The sequence below is a fragment of the Coturnix japonica genome, chromosome 1 (assembly GCF_001577835.2).
Source record: "Coturnix japonica isolate 7356 chromosome 1, Coturnix japonica 2.1, whole genome shotgun sequence".
Taxonomy (NCBI): Eukaryota; Metazoa; Chordata; class Aves; order Galliformes; family Phasianidae; genus Coturnix; species Coturnix japonica.
The window spans coordinates 2740994-2756183 of NC_029516.1; the positions used below are offsets into that span (position 1 = coordinate 2740994).

Genomic DNA, 15190 nt, shown 5'->3' on the forward strand with positions numbered 1-15190 from the left:
TTATTTTCTGTGAAAAGAAGTAAATATTGTAAGGATGCCTGGAGATGCCAGTCAAATGTTATGATAAATCCGAACATGACTGAGAAGGAATTACATGGTCGAGAGAATAGTGAGCTCTCTCTGGGCATTTATCCCAGTGCTGTGAAGCACGAGAGTATTTCCTGTGTTACATTTTCTGCTCCTTTGTCCAGTTTATTCCTAAATGACAGAATAAATGGGGTTTTCCTAGATTCTGTAGGACCATGAATGCATCTTATGAATTTCTCAGTGATAGCTCAATGTCAGGATGGAGGTCAGTGGTGAGTAGTGTCAGCACTGGCACAGATGCTCATTGATATCATCACCAATTGGGTCTAACAGTGGGATTGAGTGGTCACGAGGTTGTTACAAACCAGGTATATAAGTCTATGTGCATTATAATATCAACTTCACAATAAGAAACCTCAGTTAGGTCCATGAGAATGGTTAATAATAAAAATGAGGGTAAACTGTTATCTTTTCAGTTGCTGTTTCTCAGGTCAACACATAGATTATTTTCCAAAAGGTTTCTTTGCAAGGCATGTCTTTTTTTGTTCAGAACTGAAACTAAAAGCTCTGGTGCAATTTCCTGACCCTTAGATGCTGGTATTTTGGATAACAGGGAGGCTTGCAATCAAGCTCCCTCCTAGCAATGCTGTATGTATTTGACTGTAAAAGACTGGTTTTGTGTATCTGTGAAGCACCAGTGATTTTCTGACACCCTGTGAAGTGTTCAGGTCCACAGCTCAGGTCTTTTTCTGACTTTTTTCTCCCCTGTGATCCCTAGGCACCTTCTAACAGATATCTAGATTTGGAAGCAGTCGTGCTAAATATCCCTTTCTTTCTTCCTTCAGCTACTCATGATTCATAGCCTTGATCTGACACTTTCTTGGTAATTATCCCTTGCAGCAGAGGCAAGATGCAGACCTGAGATGCTGCAGGCAGGTCCCTGCACCCTGCTGCCAAGCAGCAGAAACAGAGCAGCTCCTTCCTTTACTCTCTTTACAAAGGAGGTGTTTCTACATTGAGTTCCCAAGAAGCAGAGTTCATACCGCTGTTGCAGCATAAGTTGCAGGGCACCTTCTTCTGACAATTTGAGAGGAATTCTACAGTCCAGATCAGTAATTTATATATATTAAATGCTTGGGGAGAAATGATCCTTCATTGCTGCACAAAGCCAAAGGACCTGCAAAGCTCAGATCTGCTGATGGGACCAACCAGATGGATTTATCATAGAATCATAGGATGGCCTGGGTTGGAAGGGACCCCAAAGATTATGAAGTTGAACCCCCCTCCCCAGGCCCAGTTGCCAACCACTAGACCAGGTTGCCCAGAGTCTCATCCAACCTGGCCCTGAACACCTCCAGGGATAGAGCATTCACAACTTCTCTGGGCAACCTGTTCCATTTATTTTCCTTTAACTCTCAAAACAACCATAAGCTTAAGTACAACGGCTGTTGAAGGCAGCCTGATATTTAAGCAGATCTTAATGTGCCAGCTCTTACTGCAGCCAGAAGCTTTCAGAACATTCTGCTTTCCTGCAGCTCCTGAAGTCCTTTTAAGTCACTGCCAAGGGAGCTTTGCTCCTGGATATTCTTGCCACTGTACTCATCCAAAATGGAGACCCAACAGACTTTGTGACATTGCCAGTCTCCCAGTTACCCCAGAACAACGTGCCCCATAGGGTATTTTTTCAGTGTATTATTGCTTCTCATGCAGTAAACAAGAGTCACAGAATCATATAATTGTTTGAGTTGAAACGAACCCTTAAACATCATCTAATCCAAATCCCCTGCAATGAACAGGGACACCTACATCAAGAACAAGTTGTTCAGAGCCCAGTCCAGCCTGACCTTGAATGTCTTCAAGGATGGTGCATCCACTTTTCTTCTCTCCATCCTTTGGACAACTTTATCCTGATGCAGCTCAGCATTTTCCCCAGACTGCCTCATCTTGGCAGTTAACATGGAAATATGCTGATTAAAGAGTGTGTAGGGGGAATGTGATATGTTATTAAAAAAGAGAAATATTTTGCAGGGATAGAAAGATCCGCCTCTCTCATATTGGCGAGATTGATAATGTGCATCAATATCTTCTTTCATTTATTGCTCCTCTAGTTTCATGGCTTTTAGGTACTGTGCAATGCAGTCATATCAAGAGGAGGTGAAGGGCAGGGGAAGTCTCAGCCAAGGATTGACCCAGTTGGCAAAAGAAGCCTCTTCTAGGTACAAAGCAGCACTGAATGAGCTAACCCAAGCTCCTCTGAAGCATCCTCAAGGTGACCTTGCAACAAGAAGATAATCCATTTTCAAACGAAGACATCAAGAGAACCACGCTGAAACCCCCAAATCTCTGTCACGCAGCTGGGAATTGCAAATCCCTCCCTAAAATCCTCATCTAGATGAGAACCTCAAATCAACACTTTAACTTCTTGCAGGTGAAAATCCCAAATCCAATCACATTCTGATAAAAATGGCAAATCCTCCCATGCAGGTAGGAAATCCATACCCCTACATGCAAATATATAAGAAAAACCCCACATTCCCCTCCGTGCAGATGAATAACCCTAAATCCCCCCACAACCCCCACATTAGATCATAGAGATCAAGATGAAACCCCCACATTCGCTGTCATACAGATGGCAACCCCAAATCCCTCCTTGAGCCCCATTTCAATAAAAACTCTAAATCCTCCTATCCTGATAAATACTCCAAATCCCCCCACATGAAAGTAGGAATCCCAATACCAACGACCCTCCATTCTGATGAAAACACAAACCCCATCCCCAAATTTCACAAACCATCCATCTAGCCACCTACAGTGGGTGTGAAGCCCCAAATTCCCCCCTCTAACCCACATCCCAGTGAAAATCCCAGATCCCCTACATCCAGATGGAAAGCCCAATCCCCTCCAAACTCTACCCCAAAGAACCACCAATGGACCACTATCCATGTCTTATGGCATGTGGGGAACACAGACCTTCTCCCTGAACCCCATCTCAACAAAAAACCCCAGACTGTCCAAAGCTCTCAACCTGATGAATGCCCCCAACCCCACCCACTAAGAATCCCACACCCTGCAAACCCCTATCCTGATGAAAACCCAAACTCTACCTTCAAATTCTACAAATCCCCTGTGGAAGGTGAGCATTCCAAATCCTCCCCCACCCCTCCATACTTCCATTCTGATGAAGACCCCAAATACCTTCATGTGAAGATGGAAAACCCAATTCCCTCCAAACTCTATCCTAAGAAACCCCCAAATCACCCCTTATGGTAGGTGGGAAACCCAGATCCCACCCCAAACACACATGCCAGTAAAAAACCCCAAATCTCCCCAGGCAAACATTAGACAAAATCCCCAAATACACTCCTATGTAGAAAGTCCAATTCCCCCTCAACTCTACCCCAAAGAACCCCCCGAATCACCGTTCATAGCAGCTAGAAAACCCAGACATCCCCCCAAAACCCTCATCCCAATAAAAGCCTGGAATGCCCCTAATCTCGATGAATACCCCCCCCAATCCCTCCCACATGCAAGTAGAAACCCCAAATTCCTCTAGTTTTACCCCAATTAACCCCCAAATCACCTCTTATCTCAAGCATAACCTCCAAATTCCCCCAGACTCCCACCAATAAAAAACCCAAATCCTTCCAACCCTTTTTCACTCATCCCAACCCCCCAACAAAGCTCCGCTCGGACAAAAACCCAAACTCCATCCCCAAATCCCCATGTACCAAGTAACATCCCCACCCCTCCTTACACACCCTTATCAAACACCCCTCCGCTTTACTATTCCTCCCACCCAATCCTTTCCAACCCCAGCCCCGGTTCCGAGGGGGCGGAGGAGGAGGCGGGTCGGGGATGCTGCGCACCTCCTCCGGCTGCAGAGGGGGGCAGCGGTTGTGGGGCCGGGGGAGGGCAGCGGGCATCCAGTGGGGAAAGAGCCGGGAGCCGGAGCGGGGCCGGCCGTACAGAGCACCATGCGGGCACCGCTGCTGCTGCCGCTGCTCCCGTTGCTACTGCACGGTAAGTGGCACCCGGAGCCGCCTTTGGTTGTTTTGCATTTGCTTTGCTGTTTTTTTTCTGGGGCTGCGCACACCCGGCATCCTCCCTCCCCTCTCCGCTTTACTCATTGGAGAGTTGGAAGCAATTGGGGGAGAAAGGTGGACAAAAGCACTCGGGTTAGAGTGTTTGTTTGCTTGTGTGGGGGGGATATTGCGTGAATCTGGCTTTATTCACCCTTTCCTTTAGAAACTAAGTGAAGGAAACCATCCGAAGAGCCAAACAGAAGCTCAACTTCAGGCGCCAATCTGTAGGGCAGCGCACCGCAGTGCTTGTTCCTTTATGCAACGCTGTGAGCTGAACGCGCTGCTCCTCCAACAAAGCCCTTCAGTGGGGCTCTGGAGCGGCGGTTTGGAAAGGAAAGCATGGAGCATTGAGCCTCATGCAGCTCTTTTTTGGGGCCCCAAGTGTGGTCGGGGTTTGGGTTGGTGTCGTGGTTTGGATGCTGAGTTGGCATCATGGTTGGACTTTGGGTCAGCATCATGGTTGGACTTTGGGTTGGCATCGTGGTTGGACTTTAGGTTGGAAGCATCGTGGCATTGATTCAGAGTGCACGGTGCTGTTCTGGATTGAGCCCGTGCCTTTGGTTTGTGGTGAGGTGGGAAAAAGATGATGGCAAAGTCAGTGGTGGAGGTAGATAAAGGAGGTGGGGTGGTGGAAACCCTTTGCTGGGAGGGATTGGGGTGGTTGGGGAGAGGAGGTGGGGATGCTTTGAGAATGGCTGTGGGATGGATGGTTTTGTTGGAGTGATGGTCTTAAATTGAAAAGTAACAGGGAAGTAAAATTCATGGGTTTTTTTCAAGGTGAATAAAAGCAGGGGAGAGTTGGGGGATCTCTTGGTTGTATTCAGGGAGAAATGGGGGTAAAATAATAAAGGAGAAGGTGAAATCTTGCTCTGGGTCATGTCGAACAGCGGAGCCTCTGCGGAGCTGCACAGGCTTTGATTCAAGGTAACAAAAGCTCGGGATCTCTCTGGAGGTAAAAGCAGAACAGAGGGAGGGCCCTGGGGTCTGAACTGCAGGGGGGATTATTGGCCGAGGTCGTGCTGGAATCTCTGCCTGCCCCTGTTTTATTGTCCTGCTGTTCATGAGTGTTACCGACAGTGTATGGCAAAGGGGGGAAATGCGTGTCACACTGTAACATCTGGTCATGGTGGGCAGGCAGGTGGGAAGTCCTCATCCCCTCCTGGTGCCGACTTGAGCTTTGCAAGAGAGTTTTCTTTCAGTTTAAAAAAGACCTCATTAATATTGGCATGAAGCAGGAGCTGTTAATGCAGTTTTTCTGTCGCTGGCCAGATTTTGGCTGAATTTGGCTTCTGGGAAGGTTTTGTGTTGTTATTTAGAACAGAGTGCTAACTGCTGGGGGGTGGGACAAAAACAGCCTTCAGCTCCAGGATGGTGCCATGGGAAGGTAGAGGGACCTGTTTGTAAAGCACTCTCAAGTGATCCTATTACATATTTCTCGGAAATTATTTGATTAAATCCTTCAAAAAACAGCGTTTCCTGCCATTAGTTGCTGCTCCTAAGGTTGGAAATAAGCTCCTTAGAGGTACTTTTATGTTGTTCCTTGGGTGCTGGAACTGGGATTTTCTTCCTTTAGGGTTGAAATAGGCTTCCTTTCCAGCTGGGTGTTTGGGTTTGGGCATGGTAGTTTGGCCAGGTTTTGCTGCTGGTCCCAGCAGTGCTTATCTATCACAACCATCTGCATTACTCAAACCCTGAAGTTCACCACTTGTTTCACCAAATTGGGTAGAAAGTTGAGTTTGTAAATGAAACCATACGTTTTTTGGTGGCTTAAAGGAGTAACTGGGATGGAGCTCATCGTCACCTGCATGCGTTTTCTGTTTAATATGGATGTGAAACTCACGGGTGAGCAGGGAGCTGGGTTTTGGGACAGTTTCTATTGCTGTGAGGAGGAAGATGACAACGTTGCGTTTGGGGCAGAGCAGAACTGGACCTTAATTTTTAAGAGCAGCTCTTTGAAGTAGCGATATTTCACTCGAATGCTCCTTCCAGGTTTGTATCTGATTCTGGAAGGATCCCCCTCTATTTCTCTTTGGTCATAAATCAGAATAAAATCACGCTCAGACAAAGCACAGCCACTCCACACAAGAGATGGCTGCACGTAAAACACAGGGCACATAACATCTTGAAATTCAGACAGCTTGTGGGGGGCCCTACAGGGATATTTTATTTATTCCTCCTCCATATTAGATCTTCTGTCCCACTGGGGACACGAGAGCAGAATTGCATCAGGAAGAGTAAAACGATATGTTTTATCCTCAGAGGATTAAAAAGAGACCCAAGCTCAAACCTGCCCTAAGGACAAGAGCAGCCCTTACCCTTTGTCTGGCTCTAAACAAACGCATCTCCGGGTTGCTGCCAAAAACAGCCTTCTTCATTCCCAAAAGCTGATCTGGTTCCCTGGTGCTCGGAGCTCGTGTTTGTCAAAGACGAGCTGTCAAAGAGGTGCATTCTTAAAATCCATCTGATTCATCGGATGCTAATGCTGAGATGGGCAGAAGGAGGAAATTGGTGGGTGCCAACAGGAGGAAAAAGAAGTGGTTAAGTGAAGTGTTTCAGATTCAGCACTGAAGCAGAATGTGTGCTCTCATACAGTCACTCCTGGAAGAACTTTGACGGGATTTTTGCAACTCATTTCCAACTCCTGCCATTTTAGCAGCCCAATACCTTTGATTCCCCGGTGGCAAAACAGATTCTGTAATGATACCCCATGGGTCTGTTTTAGGAGGCTTAATTAAAGGCTGGCTTGTAAAGCGCTTGAAGGTCCCTGGATGAAAGGAGCTGGAGCCATGCAATACATTGATTTAATTCCAGAGAATTGCTTTAAAGGCTTGTGATGAGGAGACTGGTGATCACTCATGTTGGTGGTGGCAGGAGACTGGCTGCAAATATCTGCTCTTGGCATTTGCAGAGAGGTTTGGGTTGCACTTCAATTGTTATTTCCCTTTAAATCTTGCTTCTTCCATCCCTGCTTGCACCCTCCAGAATACATAGGAAAGCCAACACGGTGCAAGAAAGCTCTGGAGTGATTTGGGACGTGGGATTTGGAGATTAAATTCCAGTCAGTGAGGATCCCTCAGGCCATGCAGTAACTCCTGTGTTGTTCTGGGTGTTACATCGCTTTTCCAGAGCAGAGATTTGCTATAAGGATTTAGATGCAGGATGCATCCATCCCACCTGCTCATATTCACATTGTATTTTGCCCCCTTCTTGCTCAACTGCAAGTCCTACACCAGGTGGGCCCTTTGCCTGATCCCCAAGGACCCACCATTGCACCCAGAGCCCCAGTGCTTTCAGTAGCTCCTTCCACATATGGTTCAAGTAGTTACAACCAAGCCTAGTGAAAACCCACCCACAGGGACATGGAACATCCTCCTTCCTGAACACTAAGCCAAGCATTTGTCTCACCTTCAGTCCTAAACATCACAGAAGGGCTTGAACTCTGCAGGAATCCAGGTGGCCCTGTTTGGTCCATTCCCTTTGTGCAGCCATGTGTAATCTCACAAGCTCTCTGGAGCGTTTTCTCATGTCCCTACCAACTTCCTCCTCAAATATCTGTTTGCATGAGCTTGTTGGCCCGCATAATTCCTTCCATAACCAGCCAATCTCTGCGTAGCATTGTTGTTCCTGAGTTGTTGCAATGCATGAGCTGCCTTTCAAGGAGCTCTTCAGCACATTTTGCTTATGTTATTATTATTATGCTAGAAGATGCACGCAGTCACCTGTTAATTGTAGAATCATAGAATGGCCTGGGTTGGAAGAGACATTAAAGATTACATAGTTTCAACACCTGAGTCAACACATGGGGCATCCTCAGCTTCTCTGGGCAACCAGTTCCAGTGTCTCACAGTGCAGAGCAGAATGGGACAATCCCTCCCCTCTCCCAGTGGCAGTGCTGGGCCTGGTGTCCCCCAGGTACTGTCAGGCCTTTTGTTTCCAGGGCATGATGCTGGTTCAGTTTCAATCTGTTGTAAATCCAGACCCCCCCCCAGGCCCTTTTCCATGAGGCTGCTCTTCATTCTCTTGTCCCCCAGTCTGTATGTACATCCAGAATTGCCCCATTCCAGGTTGTTCTTGTTAAAATACATTGCTCAGCCCTCATATTTGTCAACATCTCTCCTTGGTGACCTGTTCTGCTTCCAGGTCTTGCAGGTCCCACCACATGGTGGTGTTTAGGGATGTAGCTCCAGCCTCCTGCAGAATCCTTTCCATTTGCTTTACGGTGCTCGACCAAAAAATTGCTCTTTTCCCCTCAGCTGTGTGGTGTGATGGTGTCCCACATCCTGAGGTGCTTTGTCATGCTGAATTCTTCAATTTTTTTGGGAGCTTTGTCAAGTTTTAATGGCTCTAATTGCACATATTTCTGCTGTAGTGCTTGGCAGAAGCTTTGCAGTGCTTTGCTCTGGAGGTCCCTGAGGAAGACAGGAGGAGACAGGAGAAAAGTGCTCTCCTCGTGGCACAGTTCCAGTTTTGAGGTGCCTAAGCAGTGGGACTAGTCCATATCCAAAACCACAATACTTTAGAGTTTAAACCCAACTCAAGTTAGTTGACTGTTTTGAATTGCAAATAGCATTAGAAATAATGAGGGTTTTGGAGAGTCAGTAGTAGCATTCCTGCTACTGCTGGTAGCGCAGAGCTTCGAGGTGGAATATTTGGCATGAGCTACATGGGGGGCTGCATTGATACTGGACTTGAGCCATAGAGTGTCTCAAGATCAGTCTCCGGTCTTTGAAAATTGCTGAGAGCCATTAACAACCAGCAAATGCCAGGATGCCTCCTTAACCCTGCTGTGAAAAAACCTTCTGTCCTTCAAGAGATGAAGTTGCTCCTGACCCTTAAGTCACCAATATGTCGTGGCTTTCTTGGTCACAGGCCAGGAGTGCTTACTGGTGACAGTCTGGTGATGAAGTATTGCAAAGAGGCAGGGAGAATGCAACGCCTCAATGCCCAGCATAGAGCAGAAGGACAAACGAATGGGAAGCAGCCTTCAGCTATGGTACAGCATCTGGTTTTAGATGTGCATCCGTAATAAACCAGCTGCAAAAAGGTGGTGTCTGAATGCACTGCGCTCCCCAGGTTGTGATGTGGCATTCAGCACAGCTCAACTTGTGCATAGCTCGTGTCTAAGGCACCACTGCTCGACATAGTGATGGGGCTACCATCCCCTTATTCCGGAGAGAATTCAAGAAAAGGACAGATGTGGCACTGAGGGACATGGATAGTGGGCATGGTGGGGATGGATTGATGGCTGGACTGGATGACCTTTGTGGTCTTTTCCAACCCATTGTAGATGTTGCCTTGAGGTTGGCTTCATATTCTTAGCACCCAAAATGAAAGCTGGATTAATCCAGCAGGTCTTTTTTTCTTTGCAAATTCAACTTGTGCGCAGCTTCAGTCTTCCAGCACATGGGAATGGTGATGGAGAGGAGAAGGTCATTTTGCATTGGTAGCATAAGGCCTTAGTGATTAATGACAAAAGCTGATTTTTTTCTCTCTGATTTTAGTAATTCTAACTGAAGGAGATAGAAATTGGCTTAGAGTTATTAAGCTGTAGTACTTAACGATACATTAAATCTGCGTGCTGGCTATTGTAAGAAAGGAGGAGACACGCTTATCAGGCATTTATTCTAAGTGGTTTCTGCTAAACACAGACCAAGAGAGAATGCCAGATTTCTAACTCTGACAGAGGGGATTTGAAAGGGTTTGCAGGTTTTGAAGAAACTGTGTTTGAAAAAAGCCCTTCTTTGAAGCGTGATAGCAAAAACGTTGTTTTTTTTCTTCCCCCCCAGAGTCGAAAGGCAGGAGGGTGAGATAAGGCATTCCATCTCAAATGCAGTGAGTTGAAAGTTTAAATGATACTGCCTGGATAGCTTTCAGGGTGGCTATTACACCTTGCTTATCACGGCACTGTGTTCCTTGACTGTGAGAAAGGGCAGAGTAAAGGGTAAAGTGGTGCACTGCGTTCCCCAGCACAAATCCAATTAACATCAGCTGTGTTGATACAACTTTTCCCTGCGTAATTGCAAATGGTTGCAGCTGTACCGGCAGCTGAGGTGGACCCGTGAGCAAGAGATGTGCTGCGTTCCTCAGTTCTTCTGTAGCTTTCTTATTGAAGAGCCCAATAGACTCAATGGGGGTGTTTTAAAACATTCAATCAGTTGTTTTAAAAATAATTGAATGGGTTGTATTTTAAAAAGTTAAAAATAAATTAAAAGTTAAAGCTGAACTGCAGGAGGTTCTGAGATTTGTAAAGGGGGTTGGCATGAAGTGGAGGGTTTGATGGGTATGAAGCATGTATTTTTTCATCTCACGTCATTGCGTTTGAGGCTTAGCATTGTCACTGGTAGCATGCAAGTGTGTTCAGAGCTTCTGAGGAGTGTTATTAAATATATACATGCTCTAAATAAGCAACTATACCCATGTCTCTGGGCAACCTGTTCCAATAAGGGTGTTGAAGCACTGGCACAGGTTGCCCGCAGAGATGGTGGGTGCCCCATCCCTGGAGACATCCAGGGTCAGGATGCCCAGGGCTCTGATGGAGCTGTAGGTGTCCCAGTTCATTGCAGGGGAGTTGGACAAGGTTACATTTGAAGGTCCCTTCCAACTCAAACGATTCTATGATTCTGCAAATTATAATTGTCCTTATCAACCAACAGAAGAGATGCCTAAAGCACAATCAAGGGAAGAACGTTTTCTAGCATGTTCTAGGTGAGCTAATATTAAACCTCTTCAATAGAGATTGCTATTGCCCCACTTCTGACCCAACATTTTGTTTCATGAAATCTTTTGGCCATGTTCTCCCTCTCTAGCTGGTGGTGACCTGGTTTGGTTTCAGAGCCTGCATCTGTTTGTTCCCACAGGTTTCTTTTGGCAAGATGGAGAACATAATAACTCACAGTAAATGCACAAAACAGCTCCCACCCTGCTCTTTTTTTCTTCTTCTTTTTTCTTTTTCCTTTTTTTTTTTTTTTTTTTTTTTTAATAATACTGTGTTTGTTTTCAGATGGATCAGTTCTCTGATCTGGCTCAGCACACTGTGACAGTGTTCATATTCTTGCAGGGCAGTGCCTCTTTCAAAGTGCACGTGGATTGATGCCAAGTAAAAGCAATGCTGTAAGCACACCGAAATCATCCGTGGCAATGATTTGGGTTGCAGCAATGCAATGTGCTACAAATGGAATGAGCCTGCATCTGCCACAGGGCTCCTGGCAAAGTCTAAGTTGACCAAGAGGCAACCAAGGCAAACTGTAAACAAAATGAGACATGACATCCAATTGGCTGCAAGGCCGGCAGGCAGAAATCACCCTCTTGACCTCAATTTTCAAGCACGCAGGAGTTAATCTCAGCATACCCCAGTGGCTCTTGAGATCATCAGTGCTGCACTTGCTTGAGCCTTGGGTAATTCACATGCAGGTGCTGACCTCTTTGGTACAGGTGATATATTTTCCCATCTTGAATAGTCATGTAAAATATCATCGAAAAATGCATTCTGAGTTTCCTACAACACCCTGGTATAGAACATTGTTTTGTTTCCTTGAGGTTTTCCCAGACAGCTGAAAAAAACCCCCTCCAAACTCTCACTCTGTGCTATTTGTAAGCTGCTAAGACTCCTCCTTTAGGTACCAATGAGTCCCCATTATCCACATTCAATACAGGAACGTGCTCTTTCTCATTAAAACCTCACAAAGGGTTCAAAACTTCCTTTTATTGCAAAGTGCTTTGATTTAAATTCATGTGGCTTCAATGAGGCATTTCAATCATGGTTTAAAATAAGGAAGCAAAAAGTCTTCATTGGAATGATTTCATTTTCATCATGCTTTTCATTTCCAATTCATAGCTATATCCCTCATGGAAGGTTGATTCCCCTTGGTTGCTCACTATAAAACGTGCAAGTTTACAGCAGGCTGTTACCTTTCAGCTGTATTTTCTAACCTGGGAGACATGCTATGAACATATTTGTTTAAGCAGCTATATAGGCTGCCAGCACTCTGTTTTGATTCTTAATGTGTACATCTTTCAGGTCTCCCGAGGAAATGATGAATGCCGCTAATTTGGGGCTCATTGCAGGCAATCACTCTTTACTCGTGAGTGAAATTTCTGTTATACTGACAGATGTGAACCAGCATTTAAAATTCTTCCAGGATACGTTAGGCAGCCAAAGACTTGGATACCTAACACGTTTCATGAGCACTTTTCAACACACTTTCGAGATTGAAACCAAGAAACGTATTGAGCAAATCTCAAGTGTCGATCTTAGATGGAGTTAGTGACTGAAATGAATTGTTTCTTGTCCCTTGGGGGGGTTTGAATAAACAGGAGTCGTTCTCTTACATCTCACTTTTACTGTTTAAAACAGGAGAGAAAGCTATTTTATTTTTCAGCTGCCAGTTGCTGTCGCAGCTTAGAATGAACTGTTGGTGGAAGCACTGAACGTGTCTTTCTATTATGTGCAGAGAGGCTGGGGCACTGGAAGAAAAGGGGGAGGGTCAGGGGGGTGAAAAGAAGGGGGGTTAGGGTCAGGGGGGTTAGGGTTGATTTTGTTTAATTGGCTCACCAGTTTGTGTCTTGCATCCAAATTCCATCTCTTTTAGTGCTGAAAAATCCCAAATCCCCAAGTGCCATGGATGTTCCATTTGAATTTATACTTAGCGCAATGTATTTGATCTCCTGTTTGATGCCAGGTACACATTCGTCCTTTCAGAAAATAGGAAGTGACCTCACCTTGTCAGGATGGTGGCCCATGGCAGTGCAGATCTTCCTTCCCCATGGAACAACTCCAGCTTGGACCAATTTTTGTGTCCAGGAGAGCAATGCAGCCTGCCAGATACTTGTGAGCTTCCACCCATGCATATTGCAAGGCCGTCATGGGGATCTTAGGAGCACAGGGAGTAGTAAGCTCAACCCCCCTTCTTCTTTCTGAAGTAAAACCCTATTAATAGACAACTGTGTCTACTCTGTGGGGAGCCCAGATCCTCTCAGCTAGGCCAGTTAGGTTTGCATCTCTCTGGTGATCCTACATGAGAACACTTCCTCCAATAGTGCTGTCATTCAGAACAGTTCTCAAAATCTAGCCTGTAATTTACCATCTCACCCTAAACTTCTTTTTCCATGGGCTTTTCCAACAAGGCGAATATCAGATTGGGTGGTGTTAATATTTAATGAGTGCAAGGGTGGCCAATACGTCCACCACTGCATGCTGCATGACCAAAGACAAAGCCATTGGTATCCACATTTGCTTTGTTGGTGTTCCCCCCAGTTATTGCCTGTAATGCTCTGTAATATCTGGCTGTGGTCAGCTGGCAGCTATTTAAAGTTTTGGGGGGTTTAAAGGGTTTTTGGTAGCACAGCCAGTCCCTAGGGGTGCAAGGCTCTCCTTCCTCTGATCCCATTAGAAATGGAGATTACAGCGGCTCATCCACATCGTTGATAGAAGCACAGAAACTCCACCTCAGAGCACAGAGTGAGCAGCTCGATAGGCATCAGGCTGTGTAAAGAGCTGCGTCACGGTGCTCATGGAGGAGAAAGTGGGGAGGGAGCTGCATTTTCGATACAACTCAAAGATGCCAAGCTCTGAGCTGGTTGGTGATTGCTGAGGCATTTACTGCGTTTTTTGATGAGAAGAGGAAGGAAAAATTTGATGCTGGGTGATTGCACTCTGCTTTTCCAGCTTCCTTTCCTAATTGCCTGCAGGATTTTTTGGCATAGCGACCACAGAGGTCCTTCCAAGCCCTAACCTCCAAACACCCACAGGATCCTTCCCCAGGAACAGGGCTGCTGTGGGTTGAAAGCCCTCAGCTAAGATACAGGTTTTGTAAACTACCAAATTCACGTATAGCTTGTGAACATGATGAGAAATAACTCTAGAAGAGCCCTGCCAAAGGAGTGCTGGCAGTTTGGTGTTTGTGTTTGAGCTGGAGGAATTGGGTGGTAGCTCTATGCTTTGTCTTCCCATGAGTGTGTTTTGTGGAGCTGCTCCAATCTGTAGTGATGTAAGCTGCTTTCCGTGCTGGCAGCAGCACTGGGGGCTGCCCCCATCCCAGCTGGCTTTTTCAGGAGGTTTCCTGCTAATCCAGCTCAGAGGGCAGGGCTTTGTTTCCATCTCTACTGAGTAAAAGGGGGTGAGGAAGGTGCAGCTCTTGGGTAGTTTCTGTAGGGATTTTGGTTTGGTGTGAGCACAGCAGACAAGGGTAGTAAGATCTTGCCTCTGCTCAGATCTGGCAGGAGAATACATGTATGGACTGCCATAGTACTATGCAATGGGACTATCCTTTCCTGTAATGGACAAATGATGATGAGCTGCCTGTGGGCAGATTTCACATATTTTTCCCATATTTTCCCCCCAGAAGGCAGGGAATGGCTTATAGCAATCTGTTACCACTTGGACCTTGCTACATATCCCTAAGTTTAAGGTCTTCAAGTTGTCCTGGCCTTGTTCAACTCATGTCTATACCATGAAGCCCGTGAGACTGGAAGAAAGAGGTTTGCTTTCATCAATTCATAGAATCATAGAATGGTTTGGGTTGGAAGGGACCTTTCAGACCATCTAGTTCCAACCTCCCTGCTATAGGCAGGGACACCTCCCTCTAGACCAGATAGCTCAAAGCCCCATCCATCCTGGCCTTGGATGCTTCCAGGGAGGGAAGATGAGTGAGTTTATTTGATAGCAATAAATATCACCTTTTGAGTACAGCTGAAGCTGGTGTGGATTTGAGACAGTTTCTTTTCTTACATGTCTTTTCTTACCTTAATGATTCTACTGGGGACATGGTTTAGTGGGCATGGTTGTGATGGGTTGACAGTTGAACTTGATCTTATGGTCTTGATGATTCTGTGCTTCTGCATGGTTCTCCTCCTGTTTGGGAGAACAGATGACAGGCTTGCTAGTTATTAACTTTATAATGTCAGCAGTCAATACCAAGCATTGCTAAAAGTCACTGTTTGCTTCTGAAGCCTCAGCTTTCCCTTGCCTCCATGATCAACACGTCCAATGCCTGATTTCTGAGAGCTGCCCTGACAGAAGTCAAAGGCTATTTTGCCCTGATAATAATAACCAGATACACCTGGAGGAACTGATGGTGCTTAAA

At 45.9% G+C, this 15190-nt stretch overlaps 1 protein-coding gene and 1 long non-coding RNA gene across 5 annotated transcripts in view; one reads left to right on the forward strand and one right to left on the reverse strand.

Annotated features, from left to right (window-relative positions):
• Positions 1-447: 447 nt before the first annotated feature.
• On the reverse strand, positions 448-3897 carry LOC107314215. The gene is made up of 2 exons (XR_001555314.1): positions 3786-3897; positions 448-2301 (listed from the first exon to the last, which is right to left on the reverse strand). It is a non-coding gene; the product is annotated as an uncharacterized LOC107314215 (long non-coding RNA).
• Positions 3898-3907: 10 nt separating this feature from the next.
• PODXL (podocalyxin like) overlaps positions 3908-15190 on the forward strand; it is a 36386-nt gene continuing 25103 nt past the window's right edge. For all 4 annotated transcript variants that reach the window (XM_015862684.2, XM_015862777.2, XM_015862868.2 and 1 more), the window contains exon 1: positions 3908-4047. In XM_015862684.2, the coding sequence (XP_015718170.1) occupies positions 4002-4047 (46 nt within the window). In that variant the 5' untranslated portion in view covers positions 3908-4001. The remainder of the gene's footprint in view (positions 4048-15190) is intronic.